The 25,137-nt window shown below is 35.7% G+C and overlaps 1 protein-coding gene across 1 annotated transcript in view; it reads right to left on the reverse strand.

Annotated features, from left to right (window-relative positions):
• Positions 1 to 3,707: 3,707 nt before the first annotated feature.
• The window catches only part of DACH1 (dachshund family transcription factor 1), a 334,323-nt gene continuing 312,893 nt past the window's right edge, over positions 3,708 to 25,137 (reverse strand). The window contains 5 exon segments of the mRNA XM_035892376.1: positions 3,708 to 3,774; positions 7,726 to 7,794; positions 8,260 to 8,403; positions 12,702 to 12,849; positions 21,471 to 21,622. Of these exon segments, the coding sequence (XP_035748269.1) occupies positions 3,752 to 3,774; positions 7,726 to 7,794; positions 8,260 to 8,403; positions 12,702 to 12,849; positions 21,471 to 21,622 (536 nt within the window). The 3' untranslated portion in view covers positions 3,708 to 3,751.

Below are 25,137 nucleotides of genomic sequence, written 5' to 3' on the forward strand. Positions count from 1 at the left end.
ATAAATGAGTAACAACAAATCCATAGTACTTACTAAGCAGCAATAGAAACGTAATAACTGATGAGCAAGTGTCAGTTGAATCAAAATACAGAATTTACAAGTTTTTATACATATATATACATTTACCATTTCTAAGAAGTTTTAATGAGAAAAAAGGCAAGAAAGAACTTGGTAAAATGTATAAAGAATTGGGTGTTTTTCTTTTCTTGGTTTTAATCAATTAATACTGTAGAGTATATATGACTATCAGTTTGCATAGCATTATACAGATAGATGACCTCGTCTTTGAGGAGCTGTGGGAGCAAATGGAATTGCTTTTGATTAAGAGGAAGGGGGACACAGATAGGAACAGACAGAAATGCAAATACAGGAGATAGAAGCTCTGGGAGAAAGATGCAATTATTGAAGGGACTCTATAGAAGGATAATGGATAAAAGAAATGGACTTGATGCTGGTCATCACAATCAATATCATGAGCAAAATAAATGAAGGAAAGACTAACGAAAATAAATTTTAGTTAAATGTGCTGTGAAGAGAACTGATGTCCCCAGAAAAGAAATAGATGTCCTGTCATTTGAGGACATTGAAAACTATTTTTAAATATCATTAGTTAATTTGAGAGTAGCCTTGCACTGGAAATGTATCCTATGTATGATTAGCAGCCAACAGTAATCTTCTCTAAGTCTAAAAACATAAACTCACACAGAACTTAAGATTTAGAAAAATTAGGACAAGAAATCTGGTGCAGTTGGAATTGGAAATAAAGACAGAAAATGTTACTAGGGGAAGTGACTGAGACTTGTTAAACACAGCCAGAAACACAGAAAGCAGGTCTCTGGAAGACAGTGTGGAAGGGAGCTAGTAAGAAATGGTTGGCTGACAGTAACTCAGCCTGAAGTTGGGGGACTGAGTGATTTGGACTAACTAGACAAGAACACGACCCAGTAGTTGAGAACAGAAGGAAAGATGGGGGACAAAACACAGGGCATGAAAGTCAGGTAAAGTCATCTGAAGTCTCTTAAGAGGGAAAAATCTTGACAAGTAACTGGATATGCAGAATATGGATAGAGTATAATAAGCCGGTATCTGGAGACATCTGGATCTTGATTAACAAGGATATTAGGTATAAGAAGTTAAAATTAGAGGCTGGAATTATGACTGGATATAAATAGAAACTTGTATTGAAAAGTGAGACAAAAAAGAGGCAAGAAAGATATTGTAAAATTTGGAAATGGATATTAGGACTGATACAAAGCTGATGGAATGAGGCAGAAACAAGAACAAGAAAGGTTGATGGAGATACTGTTAAGAGTAATGCAGGTTGCAGGAAAAATGAAAGGAAGATTCTGCGCCCAACAGCATGAAATGTGTCCCAAGATTGTCTTTATTTATCTCAACAAGTATCTGTAAAAGTCCCATGGCAAAATGGTCATTCCTTAGACCATGCTGCTCATAATAAGGCATTAGAGTTTATCAGTTACTTTGTTAGATTTATCACTGTGAATCTAAAGATTCACGTCCATAAGGTTTTCAGATGTCATCTCACAGTGAAAATTCTGACTTTGTAGTTTACTTGTTAAAAAGAAAACTCTAAGGGATGGTTATCTAGGACATTACTTAAATGGTGAAGCAAAACACTCAACTGTTAGGAAATGCCAAAATTAAGATTTAACATATGAAAGAAATTGAGATAATCATTCACACCTCTTCTGTAAAGCATGATGTCTAATGATGAAAGTATTATATATAAACCAGGTATTATATAAAGCATGAGAACACACATTGAGCACTGAAGATAAAGAAAATATTGGATAGATATCCATTTATTCAACTACATCCTCGTCCCCTGCACTGAATGAGACAGGGTACTGTGAAAAATACAGTATCTAATCATATAATTAAAGATTATATCATGATGCATACACAAAGACGGTTGAACAAAGGTGTGGAAGACAACCTTAATTCTACCATTTCCTAATTTTGGAATGCTTGACTTTACAGCCTTGATAATGGCCTTTTCCAATAAAGTTTTTGATCTCATAAGAAATATCATCACACATTTCCACATGCTTTTGTCCAAGATGTATACATCAGAAACGGAACCGTGTGCACAAGCTTCACAAAACCACCAAAAGTTCCTTTTCAGTGTGGAAGTCCTTCAGATAGCTATCTTTCAAACACAAATAGAGCAAGAAAGAATCAAGGACTATCGTTTGCTGGGAATATTACACTGATTTTGCTTGTTGAAAACTAGATTAAACAAGATTCAAACCAACACAGAAAACAATTTAGGTTAGGTTTTCAAGCAAATGACTGAAGCTGTATCAGAGCAATTTTTATTAATGTGGAGGGCAGCTGCAGGGCAGCTTTCCCCTAGTACTTAGGCAGCAAAATGCACACACTAGGTTCTTGGTATGGGCAAAATTAAATCATAATTTCTTTCTCTCTTTTCCTCAGTAGTCTTCAAAGGCCTTACAAGTAATTTCATATAGGACTATGCAGTCAGAGTGCTGTTTTGCAGTTGCTTTCTTTACCTATTCCTGGATCTGCTCAACTTCTCCGTTTCCTGCCTTGTCCTTTCTGAGAGGGAAAAAGACAGATGGCTCTGGAAGCTTTTATGTGCATGGTAGCTGAGTGGCTCTTTTTCTTACATCAGGAAAGCACAGTCTGAAGCCACTTAGCATTACACTTAACTGCACTATTTAATATGAGCCTTCAGAAGAGGCTGAGAACTAGAAAAAGGCAAAAAAAACCCAGTTGGTGGGGAAGAGCCTAGAAAGCATAAGTTTGTTTTGCTAAGGGACAGGAAGAATAAGATAACAGACTTATTTGGAGAAAGGCTGATAATGTGCTAGAAGGAAAAAAATATTTACAGCAGAATAAGGAATTGAGGTATGAAATTTTGATTGACAGACAAAAGGAACAAAATTTGTGCTAGAGGAGAATGTGTAGTTAAGGAAAAATTGACTGAAAGAGTGGAGTACCAGAGGAAAACTTTGAGGACAGGCGAAGTGCAAAGAGTCTCTTGGAACACATTCTGGGGGAAAAAAAAAGATAGGCTTGAGAATTCCTGGGAACTGAAGAGGGTGAGAAGACTGTTAGCAGAAAATGATGGAGCTGGTTTCAGAAGCAGCTGGAATGATGACATGTAGGAGTTGGAAATTAATTGGAAGAAAGTAGAAAAGGTACAGGCTGAGGCAATTGCTAGAAAATAGGAAAGAAATGGAGAAGACAAACAAAATAGCAGCCTGAGAGAGAGAGAATTTGTTTAAGCTTCCTGTTCTTACCAGGATAGCTTTGAGAGAAAGGCACAAACCAATTTGGGAGTGATTTGGGAAAAGGAAGACATGACAGGGACACCATATAAAAAGAGTGGTCTATGGGGAAGACAGTGCAGAAGTGGAATATTTTTAGAGGAGTTTAGATAATCCGTAAAGGGAGCAGTGTTTAAACGGAATGAAGATGAATGTACAGGACTTGGGAGGGAAACTACTGGGAGACAGAAAACTGGGAATGTGGGATTTATATAGGAAAAGAAAAATTAATAATGTAGGCAGACAAATATATGGCAAGTAACCAGATGGGGAAGAAAAAGTCAAAGGAAATAAGAAAGTAAGAGCGGCAGTAAATGTCATTGTTCTAGTGCTTAGTAAGAGGTCTGTTAACAAAACAGTATATAAAAGTCAAACATTATCTTTGTATGGTACCTTTTTGTGTGGGATGAGGGGGTCTTGGGAAACCGGATTGGGAGCTAGGCATAGGCATCTAGTGAACCTACAATATGTATGGAGAAGAGGATAATCTGCTTTATTATTATTTTAAACAGAAGCAAGAAAGAAAACATTTAAAACCAGTGTCTACACCAGTTCCTAATAGCATAGTATATGTTTGTATCTGTTAGAAAATATGAGACCCGTAATTGGGTTATTTATTATGATTATTTGTTAGCGTTTTATGGATATTTAGGCAAACTGTTATCCACTCAGTATTTAAAAAAACCCAAACCCAGGCCTAAAATATCCTATATTGCTTCTTTTTATAATGTCATATTCAAATCTCTTTTTATTATCTCTCCCATTTTACAAAAGAGTTTACATGAACTAAAAGTAAATCTGATGAGTGCTACATGATGCAAAATAGAACAGAACATAGACCCCTTATTGACAAATGCAATTATCTTTTAAATTAGTCCTATTCCTGACTCATACAAGTGATAGCTGAAATATCAACATTAAATATAACTTCAAGTTGACAAGTATCCTTTTATTTAAATAAATAGTAGATAAAATTTTATTTTTAATTGTTACTTCCCTGTGCAGTATTTTCTTAAATGCTGAAATTTCACTTGTTATTTCAATTATTTCACTTCCCCACAGAATGCTTCAGCTTTCCTGCTTTTGTTTGCTTAGGTATAGAACTCCATAGCATGCTTAATACAGCAAGTTGAAAAAAAATTAAGGATTGTGGATAAAGAGACTATTACGCTAGACATGCTTTGATACTGAGATAGAGATATATTTTTGAGAGGAATAAGAAAGGCGTAAGTATTTCCCTAGTAATTATTTTTTCCAGAACCTGAAACATGAACAAGATAGTATTCTACTATTTATTATGGAATATATTGTATATTATATATAATGATTCTTCTATAGTGTATACTAGAGTATGCAAAATAACATTTACAGATAAAAGGTAAGGACATAATTGAAATTTTGCAAAATTGGAAAGATATGGTCTTTGTTGCCCCAATGAAAATTCAAAAAACTGATGGAAAAATCACAGTTTCACCCATTGGAAAGCTTTTTTAGGGTTTTGCAGCTAAATTCTCCAAGAAGCCCACCTGTATTGAGCATGCTTTATCCCAGAGCTGCAGCAATGAAGCAGTTCTTTCCCTGCAATTCTCTCTCCTCATTCCTGCGATCAACTGCCATGCTAAACATTGAGATAACAACAGAGAAACTGCCTTTGCTTTTCTCTCAATGCATGTCTCCCTGACATCCAGACAGATGCAGAAGAAGAAACAGAATGTGTACTGAAAGCAGTAGGGAACATGAGCTTGATGGGGAGGCAAGGGGAAGCAGAGAATACAGGCAGAGATGTGGTACCAAACAGGAAAGGCTGGTAACGGGGAATGCCAATGCAGCATGGACTCTCGAAACAGCTGGCCAAGAGGAGGAGGAGGAAACGGGAAGGGTCAGTCAGAGACAGGGGGCTGGGGGTCACTGGGAATAGACAGAGCTTGCAATTAAAGAAATAACCAGGGAGACATGAAACTGAGTTCAGAAAGAACACTGGGAGAACGTGAAGTCAGGAAAAAAGAAACACAATGTAATGTAGAGCCAGGAAAGAGTAAAAAAAAAAACTGCAGTGAGGAGGAAGAAACTAGGAGGAACTGGGACACAGAGATACAGGAGTAAGAGGGATATGTGCTAAGGTGCTAAGGGGGACAGAGAGAAAAGCGAGCTTATGGTGAAAGGGAATCCTCCTTCCGATATTGGAAGTGAACACAAAGATCCCTGACACTTAGCATTACTTGTCTGCTACTAACTATTTCTTGAACTATTTCTGAAACCTGTCAGCCTGTAATAGCTGATCCACAATGACAATAAGCTACAGTTACATTTGTGTTCTAGGGTTACATACTGTGGTAGATCTAAAAGTTCTGAACTGTTCTATGACAATTAAGCTGAATACATTAAGCGATAAGAAATTGCAACTCTATGTCTTGCTTCTTTTTTCCTTTTCCTTAAAAAAAACCCCTATTTTAATTATATGTTAAGACTGCAAAGTAGAGACAGGAAATGTCAGAATTAAGGTTGCCTTAGCAATGTGATCCAATATCACGATCAGAATATATTATGGTCCAGTCTTTAATTAAATAATCATCTGTGGGTTGTGGTTTTTTTTTCCTTACACCACCTTGGACAGATAAATCTAAGAAAGGTCATCATTACTGAGAAAGCTGCTTGTAAGTCCTTGATTTCATTTGTTGTGGAAATGGAAATGTAAGAAATGAGCATAAGTAGGCAGAGGATAGCTGGAAAAGAATGGATAATAATGGTTAAAAAGCTGAAGTGCTGTTCCTATGTAGTTTGGCATAAGTCCTTTAGAATACATACTTCCAAAATACTCAGTAATTATGTGTTGCTTATTTCATAAATATCCAGCTTGGTATCCCAGCCCATAAATGAAACTGAATTCAACAGGAACAGTGATTTTAAATACACTGAATACATTTGCCAAAAATGCAAATTATCCTGAAAAAATAGGTCCTAGCTACTCAAAAGTTAAGCAGTTTGTCACTTTAATCTTTCTGTGACTCTATTTCCCAGCTTTCAAATGGGAATACTCCAAACTTCACTTACTGAAGATAAAGTAATGTTTGCAAAGAGCTCAGTTACTGCAGTGACTAGCATAATAGAATGGCCTCCCAAGAAATTAGAAGTCTGTCTTTGCACCAAACAAAATAACAAAATGACTGGATTATAACAAAGTGACATAGTGACTGGATTCTTACTAAATGAATTACGTCAAATGGTGCTTTGAATAAGGCACACATTTTATAGGAAGGAAAGTAGGATTCTGGAATAATAAACCTCATAACGTGTACCCGCTTTCCAGGCAACATTTAATCTGGCATACTCCAAGTGCTGAGTTATTGACTTTGCAGACATAACTTGCTTTAAATCTAAATGTTTTTGTTTATATACGTGTGTTTGGCCTACATCAGAAATTATTGCCTCTTTTGTATTTGTTTATATGCCCAATACATTAAAAGCTTGTTGACTTTTTATTCTGTTGTTACAGCCTCCTTGTGGCACATGAGTAACAACTATTTAGGAGTTAGAAAAAGTGATTAAATAACACACAGAAGATGTCAAATGATACTGTTAAGATGATTGACTTCAAAATGCAAAATAAAGGCAATTGAGAGCGATTACTGGAGCTAATCATTTTAGGCTTGCCTCTGAAAAATGCACCTTCATTTACAATTGAAAACAAATGCTATTTTTACTGTTTAGTATTCATGTAGGTAGATTTAGCCTGTTGACTAGAGAAGGCATTATAACATAAATATTACCTTAAAAATTTGCTCTTTACTAATATCTTGATGTTTGCAATATATATATACATTTAGATTCACAAGGGAAGTAGTATGACTCTCTTTAGTATTTCATGTATAAATTTACTCGGCAGATTTGGTTTTTTTAAATGTAAATAATGGGATACAGTAAATGAAAAATCCAAGAAGGGAATAAACAGATTATTTATCGTTAATGCTCAGAGTAGCTTATTGAAACATACCTTTCAGTAACTGCCATTGAATATTAGCTATGAAATTCTCATCATGCCTTGAATGTTACCCATTAGATTTAGCCATTTGTACAGTTAAAAGGCTCAAAATGTTTCAAATATGCCTTTAAAAACATGGTTATCTCAAATCTAACTATACATATTCACAAAAACTGCATTCAGCATGTCTGAGATTGAAATTAATTATTCTTCTTTAATTGCTCTGTATAAACAGAAATGACCTATTAATTTAAAGAAAATCTATCAGCACAGAATGTATGCTCTCTTATAAACAAGCAAGATGAACTTGACCTTGTTTGAACTTGTTTTGATGTGGCCCAGATGGTAGGCTACATGCTTGAATAGCAGTCTAAAGCTGAGGAAAAACTCATATAGCAAGATCTAGATTTATAGCCTTTTGCAAATTCCTACCTTGTATTGTCCTTTCAGCATCTGTTCTGCCCCCGCTGCGGTCAGCTTCTATCTCTGGGGTCAGAGAGTCTAGAAACATAGAAAGGTAAGACTGACACATATTTCATTTGATTCTTATAGCCCTTTTTACAACCTGTTACTCCAATGCTGAATTACAATACAATCAACCTTTGTCAGTTTTTTTAATGTTGAACAATGACTGGAGGCCAGGACAATTTTTTTGTTAGACTAGGAAGATTAATGAGCAATAGATTTTTCAAGCATAAAGGGGGGGAGAAAATGAGGAAGAAAAAAAATTGACTTCTCAAGCTAATAATATAAAATTGTCCTAGTTTGGACATTCTCTCCAGTGAGTTTATTTGCACATACTATATAAAGTAACAAAACAATAAAGAGAGAGGCATCACTTGAACGAAGGAAAGAAAAGAGATTTTTTTTTTCCTTCCCATCATGTTACAAATTTTCAATATAACAAGCTGCTTTTGACACTTAAATTGAAAGTTAATGGCACAGAGGCAAAAACTGGTTTCTTACCATTTAGGACCCTGAGACTATCTGTTGAAGCTGCTTGTTTCAGTGTCTGTTCTGCTTGCTCCCGTCGCTTAGTCTCAAATTCAAGTGCTTCCTGCAATTTCCTCTTTGCCTTCTTTTCCTTCTTTAGCCTTTTCTGGATTATTGCTAGGAAAAAAGAAAACCAGTGTACTTGAATTTGGATCTGAAACTTGGCTACACGATTACCTATTAAGGGTCCCAAGAAATGCTACAACTACAACAGTTCATAGAAATTGATAAATTATACAACACCAATTTAAATGACTTGAAATTTGCTGGAATCACTCTGGGATAGTCTAAGAGCTACTGTTTTGTACCATGGTATTAAAAACTGAAGGGGATATTCAGCTATAGCATGTATTTTTTTTATAAACCACTGAGAATCTGTGAATGTCCCAATCGGAAAACCTCAGAACTGGTAATGAAATGTACTTTTTGCGTCATCTGACATAGATATGCCTCTGCCTCTGGAGGTGAGGTGTTTTTTCAGGATTAAGTCCACTATTTTGTTATTGTCCATAGCACACAGAGAGTGTACACATAGCGATGAAGTCCTGGCCTACCTGCCTGCAGCTTCTCTCACACAAGAGGGAGCTCTGGCTGCTTGGGTGCCCGGGATGCTGGAGGAGCTCAGCCCCCACCCTGCTGTGGTCCTCATTCCTTAGGGAAAGGCCCTGAGCTTTCCACCTCCCCACCAAGCTTCTGCTTCCTGCAAACCATCTGACCTCTTGGTGCCCGGTCTCTTCCCATATTTATTTCTTATACACATGTCCCTTTGTCTTTCCCTTTTCTCTTCCTTGCTCTCTGTCGGCTCCTGTCTCATCAGCCAGCTCACCTTGAAGAACTCATAGCAAATTCTTTATGGTGCTGGATCCCCCAGTCAAGTAAACATGACTTTGCTCTGTCAAATGTGTGGGAAAATAGTAGGAAAGAAAGGAGTATTTTAAAATTAAGCATCAGAAGGCCCTGATTTAGAAAAATGTTTTCCTTGTATCTCTTCAGCTCATATTTTACAAGGAAAAGGATCACAAGATCAGAATGAAACTTCATCACATTTTTCTTTCCTGTGTTACCAGTGACTTACAACCACAAAATTAAGACTTGCATGATCCCTAACTGAAGGAACCTATCACAGGTTATGTTCCTGATGGAAAAGGATAATGTGAACCAAATTTTATACTCAATAAAAGCCAAAGTGAGCCTCTAAAGAAATCAAAGTCGTAGAGCATATCATTACCTCCCCCACCATGCCCCAACCCTTCTTACATAGCACATTTAGGGTTTTCAGAGATATGCAGGTAAAAAGCTTATGTCTCATAAGACCTTCTTGGATAAGCCTTCTCCTGGAGATTCTGTTATTTTGACACTAACTAAAAAAAAAAAATCTACTAAACTACTCACTAAAGAATTCTTTGCACACACTAAAAGAATTATCCTTACCAAAACCAGATTCTAGGTAATACCAAGTTTGACTGCCAAGATCTATCTAGCCCTGTATCTCACTCCAAAGTAACCTCTGGTACATGCCTAGGGATGAAAGCTGGAAATGGTAAAAAAATTCTTCCACCAGTTCACTCTCTCCATTTCCAGTAGTCTGTGATGGTGGTTTCTTTCACAAAATGGAAATAATGAAACTTTTAAAGGAAACTATCATGTGTTATTACTATTTAATTTATATGCTAAGAATAACCACTTTTTGGGTGATCTTGGATATTTTGTGTTGCTACACAGAACTGTTCAGACAAAAAATGAAAATAAGCACATACCCTGTAGTCAGAATCGCTACATAATTTACATCCAAGACTTTGGAATTTTGGTTCTTTCTCATTTTGTATAGTACCAACCACTTTACAGGCTAATTAGCTTATACTATCAAAGAACATCTAGTATCTATACAAAGGCTAAACTAAATACATTTTGAATCATTGCACGGTTTTAATGTTTTCATTATGAGTACTTTGAAAGTGATTGCAATAAATGAGAAGGAAACATATGTTGCTTTCTGAATTAAAATGTCATCATGGCTGACACATTGTAGATGTGACTACAGCAGTCAGAGCCAGAATTAGCAAGCCCTTACTGTGTAGCTGCTCACAGAAGAGATATTATCCTACTTTCACCAGTTGATGAGACACATCCTACAGCCTTAGGAATCACTAATTGGAATATTTACAAAGAAGGAAGGAAACAGTATAGTAAGTAAGCAGCTCTGTAGAACATACAGTAGCAGCAGTGAATTTACTGTTCAAAAAAAAAATGGCAAAAATATTCAGATGTAGCCACTAAGGAAAAAGGAATTTCACTTGTGTTAACATGTTGAGCAAAAAATAGATGTTGCCTAATGCTGAAGATCCCATTCACCTAATGGGTTTTGACCTGTATGTGACACAGTGACTTGTGTTTCTATGCTGTAGCTTTTAAGTGTATTTCAGTTTTTTCATATTGTATCTCTTAACTTAACAGGGATATGGTACACTTCTCCCATCTTGCTCATGCTTCCCTTAAGACATGTGAAACTTTCTTTAAGACATGACGCTTGCTATCTGGAAAACTAATAGTATGTAAAGCCTCCTATGTATTTTTCTACATTTAGTTGAAGAATAAATTCTCACAATAATTACAATCTGGTCTTATTTTTTCTCTCCTATTTGGATCTGTTCATTTTAAAAAATAATCCATTACTTTTCTTTCTTTTTTACAGAAGTATCCACTAGCAGAGATAGTCACCCTCATTATATTTGTTTTGCTGCATACCACCATTAAGTGTTCAAATCCATTCGTCTCTGGTCTGACTCTTTTACCAGTACAATATCATCATTAGAGGGATACATACAAAAAAGCACGCAATGCATCATGCTGGAAATAACATTGTCAATTATTTCAGTATCCTGAACAAAATAAAGGACTATCCCATGGTCTTTCCTGTCACACAACTTTGAGCAAAATTCATTTTGCTTAATTTTAACTGCTCAAAACATGTGTCTAGTCGAGCCTAGTGAACAATATTCCCTCTGGAGTTAAATGGAAGAGAAAGAAGTCTTCACATTGTAATTGTTCCCACCTACCTGTCTGAAAACAGGATATACAAATCTCTTTATTGACCAGAAAGGGAACTTATGTTAACTTAAATGAGGTGCTTAACTTCTAGATGGCAAAACACAAACAAGGTCAGATGGGTCCCTCCCAACCTTTTCTATTGTGGATGTGATTGCTTAAGTCTAAAAAGAATACATATTTGAGCAGTTGTGAGACACAGAGATAGAAGGATGTGAAGAATAACCAAGCTCTTTTACAAAACTACTTTTAAAGTGTAAGTAGTGCAATTGTACTGAGCAAAATAGGCCAGTTGTGGACAAAGGGATGAATCATTGCACAGCTGTGATAATTTTTAATAGCAATTGTCTTTAAAAATGCATTCTCAAAAGTAAAAAAAGAGAAATCAATGATGTGACAGTCCTAGCCTTTAATGGGTCAAGGCATGAAACAGGATTACATTGTGTACTTACTGCTAGCATGTTAGTTAAAGGTATAATGATACTGGTTGTGAATCCAAGTGTTCTTGGGATTCCCTATTTAACTGGTTCCCAGAAAATTAAACTGGACAAGAAGAGAGTTATAGCTCTAGCCCTGCAAAAATACATATCTGACTTGCCATGTTCTGTGTTAAACAGCAAGTGAGCCCCAGAGGTGAACTGTCCCTTGCAAAGTAATTAGACATCATCAAAGGGCAAGACGTACATATACAGAAAAATGGACCTATAAAGAAAGATGGGAACGTGCTTGCAATGCAAATAGTTAATGCAAATCACTATAAACTGCCTTACCTTTACTATCAATGAAATTGTTGAAGAATCTTTAACATGTATGTGCTTTACAGTGGGCTGATGTTCATGTTTGAAATGCAATTAATTATCAAGAAGAACCTTAACTGTTCCTTCTATAAACACATTTGATCTACTATGCACTATAAGGGGCTTATGTATGACTATTATCTTTATATTTATTGCATACAGTTTGCCTAAATAGGCAATATATGACCCTAGAACATAACAGTTCCTAAAACCTCGCAGATTCTTAAATTTGATACAAATTTTCTTTGTATTAAGTAGCTATTCTTTTTCATATTGATCACAATCTGCCAAAGTCCATAACAGCACCTATGGTATTTATAACTGTGTAGTGTATTGCTGATGTAGTAAGTAATATTCAAGCGAAACATTGAGAAAAAGGAAGATCTGTGTTCTAAATCTCATTAAGATCCTATGCAGAATAAGGCAAGCTGTAAAACTTCCTGCATTGCAGTCAGCATGGACATAACATGACGTAAGGGGGAAAAGTTTTGATCCAACACCGGTGTTTGATATAATATTAGGTTTCCTAAGGAAATAAAATACAAAGTGTTTATGTCTGCTTAATTAAGATACCTCTGTTCTTCTGCTCCACAGCCAACTGTTTTTCAAGCGTTTCCCTCAGTTCTCGTTCCCTGAAGAGCTCCATCTTCAGCTCTGTCTTTTCCAGTTGGACCTGTTTCTCTTGAGCTCTGGCATTGTCTATAGCAACCTTCAGTAGACCCTGTTCAAAGATAAAGTTGGATAATGTTTGAAGAATGTTAGAACAGCTAACATAATAAATAACTTCTGTTATTTTTCCTCGATTTCCTTGATGTGAGATTTACAAATGAAATAATCCTGTTACTGGGTCAAAGCCTCTCAATTATCAACAGTGAAGTTTTACTGGAATTAATTTTAACAGGTGGGCAAAAATCTGTAAGAAGATGGGATTTGAGTTTTCCCAGAAAATGCAAACTCACCTTTGTCTGTGCACATAGCTAATATGAAAAGTTAGAGGGATAGGTTTATTCTTCGTAAGAGATAAAAGAGACAAACCTACATCAGACACTTGTCTGTGACCAAAACAAAAACCTGTCCCACTGAAAAAGAATTGGCTGTCTCACAGTCACATCATCCACAGAACGGCAAATTCAATCTCTAGCACAACTCAAGGGAGAAAGGCTCTTTTAAAGGCTTGCCATTTTGCTCCTTATTGTTGTTAATTATTATTATTTTCAAATATTTTCATATTTCAGGGAGTTTCCAAGGAAGCTAGGGTTATTACGATGCTAAGCAGAGGTCAGTCACAAAGTAGGAAGATACCTCCATTTCAAAAAATACGTTCTCTGACCCTGTACAATTGTTATTTCACACCAGAGAACAGAATGCAATCATCTTGCAATTTCTTAACCTGGGATGGTTGAAACAAACTCTACATTTTTTGTTTTTACTGTATCAGGAAATAATGATTCAACCTATTCTAAACTTCTCTTGAGAATTTTAGCTTCACAATTCCTTCTTTTTTTGCAAAGAAACAGGAAGACCCCAGCACAGCTAATAACAAGATAGTTAGGACACTGATAGGAATGAAAAAGAGGAGGAGAAACAGAATTGAAATAAATGAACATGGGAAGAGGAAATATTTCCTTTTCCATTTTCCAGAAGCCTGGCCATCAGGCTCTTAGGTCTACACCTGAATCTCTCCTCTTGAAGCTATCATAATAGAGTAGATAATTAAGCATGGATATGCATATATGAACCTCCACAGATATGAACCTAACTGTTCTGTATCCTAGGCAAGTCTCCTGACAATTTAACTGTAGAGATAATTTGACCCAACAGAGATTTAACTTCTGGTACAAAGCAAAACAATGTCAACAAGAGAGACTGAAGCGTAGTCCCCAATAGCTCTGCTAGGGAAGCATTCAGCTAACAGATAAAAGGTTCACACTCAAGACCTGTTTTCAGAACCACCACACTACAGACATGAAATCATGTCCCCCAACTCCCAAATAAGCTTCCTCACCTCTCAGGCACACTTCCTAAATTGGATTCTGGGTTGCATGTTTTTTCACTAAAATTTTTGAAATGTCTCCAAAAAGGAATGGAAAAAGAAGCCAGCATGATGATACTTGAGAAATGGCAAAAGTATTTTATACAAATGTTAGTCTGCACATTTATCTCCCTAGTCTTCCCAATGTCAATGCCTGCTTTGAAATTTGTGTCCTTCAAACTCCTCTTTTAAGTCTGTTTTCAGAGCCTGTTATTTTCAGTACTCCTCATCCTCATTCTTAACTAAATTGTTGCCTCAAGCGTTGTCTCATTCAGAGCATACTACTTTACAGCTCTATTACACTTCAATCTATTAAAGTCCATAGCAGCTGAAAGAACTCAACACCTTCCAACTTCAAGGCCCAGATGGTCACCAAAATGATATACACTACATAAGTATAGAACATATGAAAATATCTAACAATGGTAACACAACAAATGTGCTTACAGATATGTTTAAAGTTTTAGCAGTTTTCTTTAAAAGAACCAAATGCTATTCTAAACCAGCTAAAACACAAAGGTATTTTGTGTTGAATGCTAAACCTGAATGACTACTAATGAAAACCACATAAAGCTAAATATAAAGCTCTACAGACATATGCGGAGTAAAATACAATTTGAAATATTTGTAAGGCCTTTCCAGTCTGTTTTTTAAAAAGTTAATATCCACCTGAATTCTGTTCCCTTCCCCTGCCATATTGTCCCACATTTACAACCATCATAAACTATGTTTTCTATGCGGGATGTATTTGAAATAGTGAGAAATTGAAGTAGGTGTTTTTATCAATACCTGCTTCTGGCTTACGCTTAAACTCTAGAATATTTTAATCTCCCATTCATCACTTACTGGGACATGTGTTTCAACCAAATCACTAATAAAGCAGATCGAGTGAAATTACGTGAAAAGTATTTGTTGATGAAAAGTGTATTGTCAAGTAAGTTTAAAGCTGCAAACACCCTCCTCCCAAATTCTTACAATCCGTCTTGTTTAACAACAAAATCGAGCTGCTAAAGCAACTGCCATCTTTACTCAATTCAACTACATTCATGTACATGTTTCTTCTTCATCAGGAACAAACAATTAGTAACAAATGAAAGAGATCATTACATCAAGTGCCCTTTTAGATCACCCCAATTAAAACTTTAGTTTAGCTGTATTTTAATTCTAAGATACCAAATTCTAATTTTCTGCTCTGATTGCTCTTGTTGACTTATCTTTGAAAGATGTACTCTCAGTGCAAAGCCTAGAGATTATTTAGCAAGATGCCAATGTTGGCACCACTTAATGTGTTGATTGGTTGTATTATCAGTAGCAGTTTAAAATAAATTACTATTAAACTATTATTGTCCTTGGCTGAAAAAACACAATATTTTGGTGTTCTTTAAATATGAAACAATCATTATGAATAAACATGGAGAATAATGCTAGAGTGTAACACTGATGTGTGTAATTTTATATTAAGAATTGCTGCAAAGTACGAAGTTGCTAAAAGCATATTACATTTTCTATCGAATTTCTACACCACACTTCCTCCCCCAACCTTTCTTTTTTTTATACTTGCTGCTAACATAGCTAATGGTAATACATTACCTATTGCTGCTGATTATGTCTGAAAAATATTAGCTTTTTGGAGCCAAGACCCACTAGGGACTACTTATAAGCTACACAAAATTAAGTTTCATTTTTAGAAGTTAAATCAGTGCACATCAGTAGGCGTCCAATGTGAAAAAAAATCTGCACTAGAGCCAAACTGATGCATATGCAAAAGTAATGTTGCTGCCAATGACAGCTCTAATGCAAAAATACTGGAAACATTCAATATCTCCCTGTATTCAATGCAGAAGGGGGTGAGAAAAACAACTAAAAAGTACAGCATCTAAAAATCATCAGTGCCCCTTGGAACAGGAATAGCAATTTCAGAGTTGCATGAAATTCTATTAATTCTCCCAGTGGATCAGCTGTAAAAGATTATACAAAATACAGTATGTCCAACTTGTATTTGCTATGGCTAATCCTCTAACCTGATATTAAATCAATATGCTGCCAATGACAATGGGAAATGCAGTGCAACACAGGACATTAACAAAAAGAAAATATTTCCCTTTAGGGAAGGTCAGATGTTATGGAGGCTGGATAATGATAATTGTAGTGAACATGCTCAGGTTCCAGATTTCTTTTTAATACAGTATGTCTCTATCTGGAGCCAGGCTTTAAACATGGCATGCCATTCTTTGCCTCTGTGTTACTGTTAATAATTTTTTTTTATTTCAACGTAATGTCAAAAATGGACATTTTTCCTCTGGAGATTTATAGATCATTCTGATTTGGTTTGTTTACTTTAATGCACTTGTTTTAATAATTTCGACTGATAAATTCTTCAGAAATGCCCCAAATAAGAAGTTAAGCTGATATATGGTTGATGTTTCTTCCCATTCTCCGGTGTATCCAAAACCACCATCATGTAAGGGTAATCTACTGAGCCTATAGTAATTAAACATATATCAAACCTCAGCTTATCCTTAAAGCCAGGATTACCCATCATTATTTTAAAAAAATGCAAATTATGTGTTGCCTATTTTGAAAGGGGTGGAGGGGAATGTATATAGAAGCTCTTTCTCTTTCTAGCTACATCTACAGTGTGTTCCAGCTGACATAATTTAGTTAGCTACACATTTGTATGTGATAACAAAATGGCCTTACTAGCTAGTCCACTAGCCTGTCTAGAAGATCATACCTTGTTTCCAACAATTACCCCCAGTGAGAAAACCAGGAGAACAAGGCATGCACACAGTGAAGCTTTCCTAGGCAAATCTCCCATCTTCCAGAGATTTCTAGCTCAGGGGCTTCCTTTTGCAATATTAGCTATTCATGGTGAAAACTCTTTCAAGTAACATTGGTTCTTTTTCAGACAGGAAATGATATATAATTTCTATGCTTTCATCATTAAAACTATCTATCTAGTGAAAGACTTGCAAAAAAAAATATCAATGTATACATTTTTAGTTAATTTCACTTCCCAGGTTAATTTTTGAATGTTTGCTATTTATAACTGACTACTGAATTAGTAACATAAGCAAGGTAAGATAACACAGCTTGACCATCTCTACAGGTGACTCTAGAAAGATGTTTTTGTAATATCGCAGATTGAGTATCTCCATCGCAGGCAAAGGCATATTGCATATTGCACAAGTATAAATGCCATTTTTCCATTAATACCTTCTGTGAAAAATAAAATCATTCTCTTGAATTTTAGTAGAAGATAAATAAAATAGCATGAAGGAAAACTTTGATTTTTACTTTACCCAGTGTTTGAAGTATTTTTCTCTTGTGTAGTTAGTCATGGATGATAACAGTGCAGGAGACTCACAGCAATAAAGCCAGTAGTTTGCTTTGTTTTCATAAGAGAATTTAGTTTGTAATCATGCATTTATTTTATTAATATCAATGGGATACTTGCAACTTATTTTACATGTCTTTTTAAAAAAACTTAGCACCAATACTGTGTTGATATAATACAGTCTTGATAGAAAAATATAGCTATCGGTGTGCAACTAATTCATCCCTTAGATATTAATGGAAATTCAGCTCAGAGAGATTCAGACTCTAAAAGCTTAGAACACTACTATTACCCAAGAATACTGCAGTATCATGGAAGGCTGTGGCTGTAACATACTTTGGCATAATCAGGCCATGACTCAAAAAGGTGAACTTATGCAAGGGGTATGGAAACATCTTTAGCCTTCTCATTAGCACCCACACAGCATTTTGCTGTGACCCACCTTCCACCACCCTTCATCCTCCTTGCAGTTGCATATAAGACTTCCAGCATTTAATCTGGAAGAAATCAACAAATATACATTGGGAAGGAACAGACATATCAATTAATTTAAGCTCTCTGGAGAAATTTATTTTCTTTTCTTTTTACATGTGCAGATATACATCTGAATAAGCAAACATGTCCCCAATCTTATTTCTTTATTTTATGTGTGTATTTTCTTAATTATATTTTGTTACAGTTTATTATTTGCATTTCAGCAGTCCTCAGCAAGAAATATACATTGGTTGTTCTGGGTACTGTATATTGCTATTTTCTTCTCTTTAAATGTACAAATAAATAAACATTGTATTTTTGTTTCACTAAGTATTTATGGAGAAATAAGAAAAACATATATATGATATACAAAAGGAAATAAAACCAACTAGCAGCCCCTGGTGACAGTGATAGCAAAAAGGCTTGTCTGGCATTTGCCTAAAATTACAAATTAGTGATTAGGGGCTATTCATTTAACTTTAGTATGGATGGAAGACACAGACTTGCTTGTGTTTAGTGGCCAATTTTAAAGAATGACTCAGACTTCTAAAATGGAAGTAAGCAGGGTTAGGCACCAAGTTCCATCACCTAAGCTCTTCAGCACCTGTAAGAATTTTAGCACATTTTGATTTCAAATATCAAAAGTGTTTAGGAATTTTTGCTCACATACCCAAAAGCCCTGTCCTCATGGCAAGGTTTAGGATCCTCCTCACCCTGACAAAGGTCAAAATTAGAACACTTACTGCCCATACAGCACCCTAATTCTGTTCTATTTTAAACCAGGATAGGCTCTACAACCTCTTCTGGAGCCACCCATGGTCTGCATTACACAGATCCTCTGGATCCTGTGCCTCACACAACTGAATATACACAAGGGGATCTGCCATCACGTCCATGAACACTGGTGTAGCCAGAAACTTCTTGCCTATGTATTCACGTGACCATCACATCCCTAAAATCACCACATGTGGCAGGTTGTGCATGCACCCCAGTCCCATGACCTAATGAAGATGTACACTTGCATTTCACAAGCGGACATGTACCCTTTCTTTGAAAGTACACATCTGTATTTCGTCATGCATGACCCTGGGAAAAAAAGAACAGCATTTACCAAAACCACTCATCTAGCCTTTGGCCAGATTTCTGCTATTTTCTGTTTCAAAAGCACCTTAGTGCTGGAGGCAGGGAACGGACTGTAGGCCAGATGATCTTTTCTAGAAAGTTATATCTGCTCCATTGCTAGCATAGCTGCAACAAGAGAAGGGTGAGGGATCCTACTGCTCCGCCTCCCCTTTGAACCCACACCTGTGTACTGAAAGGAATGCAAAATTCATCTGGACCAAAGCAGAGCAAAGAGGAATTTACCCAGTGACAAGAGTCCTTCTGACTCATGTACTAAATGTATCATGGGTTTCAGGTAGCGGTTATGCATTTCTTAGCAAAGTCATAAATGCTTTTGCAAAGAGGGACCATAGTACTGAATTTCTTCTTTCCACAAATCCCATTAACAAGTTTGAACTTGTAGGCAAATACCTGAAACTCAGTTTTGAAAGTGTCGGTCATTATCTTAATTCATTTGTGGGCCTGGGGTAGTCCCCTCTCATTGCAATAATTGCTAAATATGGAAACCATTTAAAATGGCATTGATTAGAGAAACTGCCACTATTGTGCATACATTATTGTAACAGACTCTACTGTTTTAAAGAAAATACTTTTTTAAAAAAAAAAAAATTATTAAGTAATTTTCTGATGTATTTAACTATGTAATGTGACATGGGGACATACTTAAAAAATCCAAAAGGACTTATGTCCCACCTGTTTACCCTGATAGATAATTTGTCGTGATGTGGAACCTCAAAGTAAGGAGCAGTAAGTACAAAAGCACAGTGAGGGAAGGCATGAAGAGGTCTCTGGTTTCTCTACAATGTTGCCTTTAATTTTAGCTCTTTACCCCAGATAAGTTTAGGCGGGGGTTATTTAAAAAAAACAAAACCAATAAATAAAAAACGAGCCAAATAAAAAGCAATGACTGAATTTCACATTCATATTTGCTGTAAAACAAAACTGAATGCATTCTTGGCAAATTAATCCTGGTCATTTATCCTGAAGTAGTGCAGCACTAATATTCAATCACAAGATTAGCTAACCTGTTGATGCTGAATGCTTTGCTCATTAGGTTGCTGTCTAGAGACATTGAGTGCACACATTTGTCAAAAAAATTACTAAGAACTTTCCTGTACATGCATGCACAGCTAAAACATTACATACTTTGCTAACTGTATGCTTTCTTTTAGAAAAAAATGCATTCTTTCCAGCAGATCTGCTAGAAGAATGCGAACTGTTGCAGAATTACCTTGGTTTATGATTTAAATATTTAAGATCCTAAGTCTCAGAACCACAAAAAGCAATCACAAATATGCTCTTTCAGACCAGGCAGGTACAGCAGTACTTAATTGTTAAATAGCAGTATTTTTTCATTATTAGATCTCAAAATGTCACCAATGAATGGATCGTATACTTTTCATAAAATGGGTCTGAAGTGCCATAAATTTTAATAAGATTGCTTAAGAAAGTAAAGTGAGCAGGATTTGGATCTACTCTGTCATAGCCTTTGCTGAACAGAATGTTATGTATTTGCAGGAATGAGCAGGGAAAAATATCGTGACAAATATATTTGAAGCTCGTAGTTGCACAGACAAGGCTTATCTGGAATGAGTACAATATGGCTGCAATATTTCCTGTACTATCATTTTGCTTCTGCATGCAACATACAACCATATTGTTGCAAAAGTTGCATCTGGGGAACACATGATCACTGAATTTGTGGACAAAAAAATTCTTCACTCTAATATGAAACACTAATATCTTGGCTCCAAGCTGCATGCTAGTGTATACCTTAAATAATATTTGAATCAGGCTGTACTGTACACACAATAGACATCATGACTACCGAATAGGAAATCTGCAGAAAATTTAGTAATACCCTTTGAAGTCTATTCTTTGAAGACAGTTCTTTAAGTGAAATGAGCTTATTTATAAAATAAGTGCTTTTTGTGAATGCTTTTATGGGAGACACATTTCAAATAGCTTTAAATATAATTTCCACCTTGGCACTCCAGCAATTTAAAATAGCTATTTATTAAAGAAATGTTTCTCTGCTTAGTAAATGAGATAAAGTTAAACAGTAAGATGCATTTCATTAGCCTGTAATAAAAAGAGCATTTAAGACAAATGTTGTTAAAAACACCAATGTAATTTTCATCAAATTCTCTGCTGTGGTTTAATATACAATCTGTATTTTTATGTACTGTATCTGACAGCTTCTAAATTCATTTGTTTGCTGTGGTTCCTTTAAAACCTAAATTACTAGAAAGTTTCAGTAAATTAGTTGATCCAAATAATCTTATGAACTAATTAAGCTAGAATGGTTGTATTAATTTAGACAAATCTGCAACTGGCTCCTCTCCATCCCTTTAAGCTGGTCTACAGAAAGGCCTACCTGGATGTTAGTCAGAAGGGTCTCTATGGAGGACAATCCATCAGGAAATAGAAAAGGAGATGGAAAACCCGGAGGTAGTGGTTGCCCATGCCCAGTTAGAGAAAGTTTGTCAAGGCTGTCTCTTGCGGTTGGTGTGGAGAGCGGGGTCTCATCTGTATGTGATTGAAACAAAAATATAGAACAAGTTACGCTTGTCTGTTTTTATTAGACCTCAGTAATGGCTTCCCTAGTGGTTTCCAGAACATTTATTGCAAATTGGTTCCTGCTATCAGGAGAAAATGCTTTCTGCTGAATTTTCTTTAATGAAAAAGCTGTGGAGATACAACAAGATAACATTAATGAGTAACTTTATAAGCCTTTTAAATGCAGTCTCTAATGAGACTGAGTTTACAGTGCCATAGAATCTTTTTAAAACAAATATTATCTCACATATACTTGTGATAATATATTCAGGCTGACTTTATGGGCACCTTCCCAATTATCTCATTTTAGTTTGTGTTCTATTTGGATTGACAATAGAATATTTTCTGGCATGACATATATTTTGTATATGAGAAGTATTTGAATACAAGGCTTCCCATACAATTAACCCTTCCCACTCTTAATGGTTTCACTTACAGCTCAGAAGATTCTGCAACACCAAGAAAAACTACAGCTCCTCAATGCATTTTTAATCAAGAATGTACACCTGATTCCCACTATTGAAACATGCTCTGAACAATACATGAAATTAACAGCGTGGTTACAATCACTGGCCTAATTTTTTTAAGCACGGACATCTTCTAACAAGTAGTGCTAAACTCCTTAGTGGGATCTTTGTAACAATCAGATCTGATCATTTCTGACATCACAATGGGAAAAACTCCCACAGCTTGAGGACGTCTAAGATTAAAGCTTCACAGATAATCTGTGAATGGATTATAAACTAAATACAAAAAAAACCCCCAAAATCCAAAACACCCAACCCCACAATTAACAGAATCTTCAATACCCGCCCCCCCCCTTTTTTTTCTTTTTTACTTTTTGGAATATTTTTAGAATACTGTTGATATGATACAGAAATTTAGGTCAATTTCTTTGCACCAGATGCTAATCTGAATTCTTCAAAAGGAAAACTATCTATACATATATATAGATATATATATCTACACACACCCTTCTTACCAAGGGCTCAGTCACTAACTGACACATATTGATCTATCTCAACACAGTACAATGACATCAGAACACACTCTTGGTATAATGCAGATTTCTGCACAGCTATTTGACTACAGAAGATTTTGTCAGACTTGCTCTTTTCCATTTGGGCTTTGATCATTGTAAGACATATATGTTTGGGGGTATTTTAATTTCTCTTTCTTTCTGCACTTTATTTAACTACAGTTTCAATAAATAGTTACACTTCTCTAGTTATCCTATCATGTACCTCAGGAATTGTATTATATGAAAGTTCTGATCCTAGTTGCCTAAAAAAAGCTCTCTCTTTGATTGGGGTGCAGTATTTTCTCAAGTAGACATAGTCTAGGACCAGGAAAACTGAAATCTGCAGCAATAAAGGATTGGAGTATAGGTTTTGATGACCCCAGGACCAGAAAACCATAACTCTGAGTCCCAGTTCATCTATCCACCACTACTCCAGAAGGAACCAATCTCCATCAACCATGTTCAGGTGCGGTTTTCTTGCCCCATCTCCTCACCAGCTCTGTCATGTTGCCAGTATTTACAGTGCTAGAGTAAAAGCCTCACCCACTATGTCCCTCCACAGACACACCCAAACAGGCATTTGGACATCTGCTGGTTCCACTTAGCTCTTCTTCTTCTCTCTTAGAGAAGCAGACATCAGTTTTAGACATCACTAATCTGTCTGAAATATCACAGGCATTGACTGCAGGAGGAGGCATATCTTCCTCTAGAAGTGCCTGTTGACTGTACGAGAAGCCTAAGCTACCTAGCTCAGATGGAAAGATCTACTTTTGGTGAGATGAGTCTTATCATGGAAACAGCTCTTCTTACTTCATTCTGGTTCAGGCTGAGAGTAGCCTACACAAACACTAAGACCCTGTTTCATGTCACCTATTTCTCACAATTACTGCTTTCTCATAAAGTCAACATTCAAAAGCTTGCCAAGGTAAGCTTAGTGAAATGAATTGATGTTGACCAAGAAAAGCTTCAGCCCATTCAGTCACAAAAGATTTTTTTCAGATGTATTTAAATTTTCCATTCAGGTCACAAAGTGCTGAGAAAAACTGGCTGTAGATTCCTGAACTATTTCCTATCTACCTTACCGAGATTCAAAGCAGGCTCTGAAAAACGTACTCTGTGGATGTACCCCTCAGCAACATGGATATCTCCGTAGTCATTTTGTATTAACATACTAAATTTGGCCCTAAATCTGAACTTTTTCTTTTCTTCCCAACTTTTAAAATATTATATAAATATTCACCACTTCATTAGAAAAAATAAATTAGGTATTCCTGGATATTACAAACTAGTTTATTGTTCTCAGATCATCCTGCTAGTTCATCTTCTCAAATCCTAGTCTAGTGTGAAAAATCATTACCAAATGTTTTTTTCCAAACTGCTGTCAGAATTGTTATGCTTTCATTAATCAAAAGAAACAACCCAAACCTTAAACAAAACTGGTTAGACAACAGATTGATAAACACCACACAACATTATTGCACAGCTGAAAACTTTTTTTCATTTGCTGCAAATATGGCTTTCCCAAATGATTCCTACCCAACATTAAAAAAAACAAAAAATCACAAAACATCTTCTTTGTTATGTCACTGAGTTTTTGGCTAAAGGCTACTTTAGATCAGTGGTTTCAGTGAAAGTATTGGACTTGCATGGTATAGCAAGGAAGTCTAATCACTAGTATACGTGGTGGAGCTGATTCATATAAATGAAATAAACTAAAAAAGGGACATCATCTGCCTCTAGGTTTGTCAGAGAAATGGACTAATAACCTCTCATCCTTTCTAAGGCAACTTAGAATCGTACTAATATTTTAGGTCTCAAATTGTCAAAATATTTTAAAACACACTAGATAAAATTGACCCACTTAAAAATTCCACAGGCCTTAATTCACTTAAAAACTATGCTCTTCCATGCAATTGTTGAGGTCTAGAAAGCTCCTAACACAGGTCTTGTCATAGAAGCAAGGGATTAATTTTTTTTACTCTATTACTACTTTAAAGTTAAATATATCTTAAATTTGCTGTACTTTGTGCATGCTCAAAACATGTTGTGCATTTGCAAAGATTTTCCTAACAATGTGTGGCATGGTTTTGCAATAGGCAAAGTAAATCAAAAAAGGTTAAAGTTATACAGAATGGTATGAACTCAAAATAATATCCAAACTCTTACGTTATAATAAATAACAGAAACAAATTTACACTGAAGGGTAAGACTAGAAAGCTGAACTTACTATGAACTTACTTTAATGAAACATCGACTCAGGAAAAAAAGTCAGACTAATGTGACTTTGTTTTCTTGATGTCCCATGTGAAATAAACTTTGAGTGTGAGTATGTTTGAAACAGAGCAAATGTACATATTATACACAGGAAGCATGGATGTTTGTGGATGTGAGATAAGCAATGATTGAGGGAATCTTGAAAAAATGCATTTTTAAGAAAAACCACATTGTAAACACAGCCAATTAA

The sequence above is a fragment of the Egretta garzetta genome, unplaced genomic scaffold (assembly GCF_000687185.1).
Source record: "Egretta garzetta isolate BGI_Z169 unplaced genomic scaffold, ASM68718v1 scaffold524, whole genome shotgun sequence".
NCBI classification, from domain to species: domain Eukaryota; kingdom Metazoa; phylum Chordata; class Aves; order Pelecaniformes; family Ardeidae; genus Egretta; species Egretta garzetta.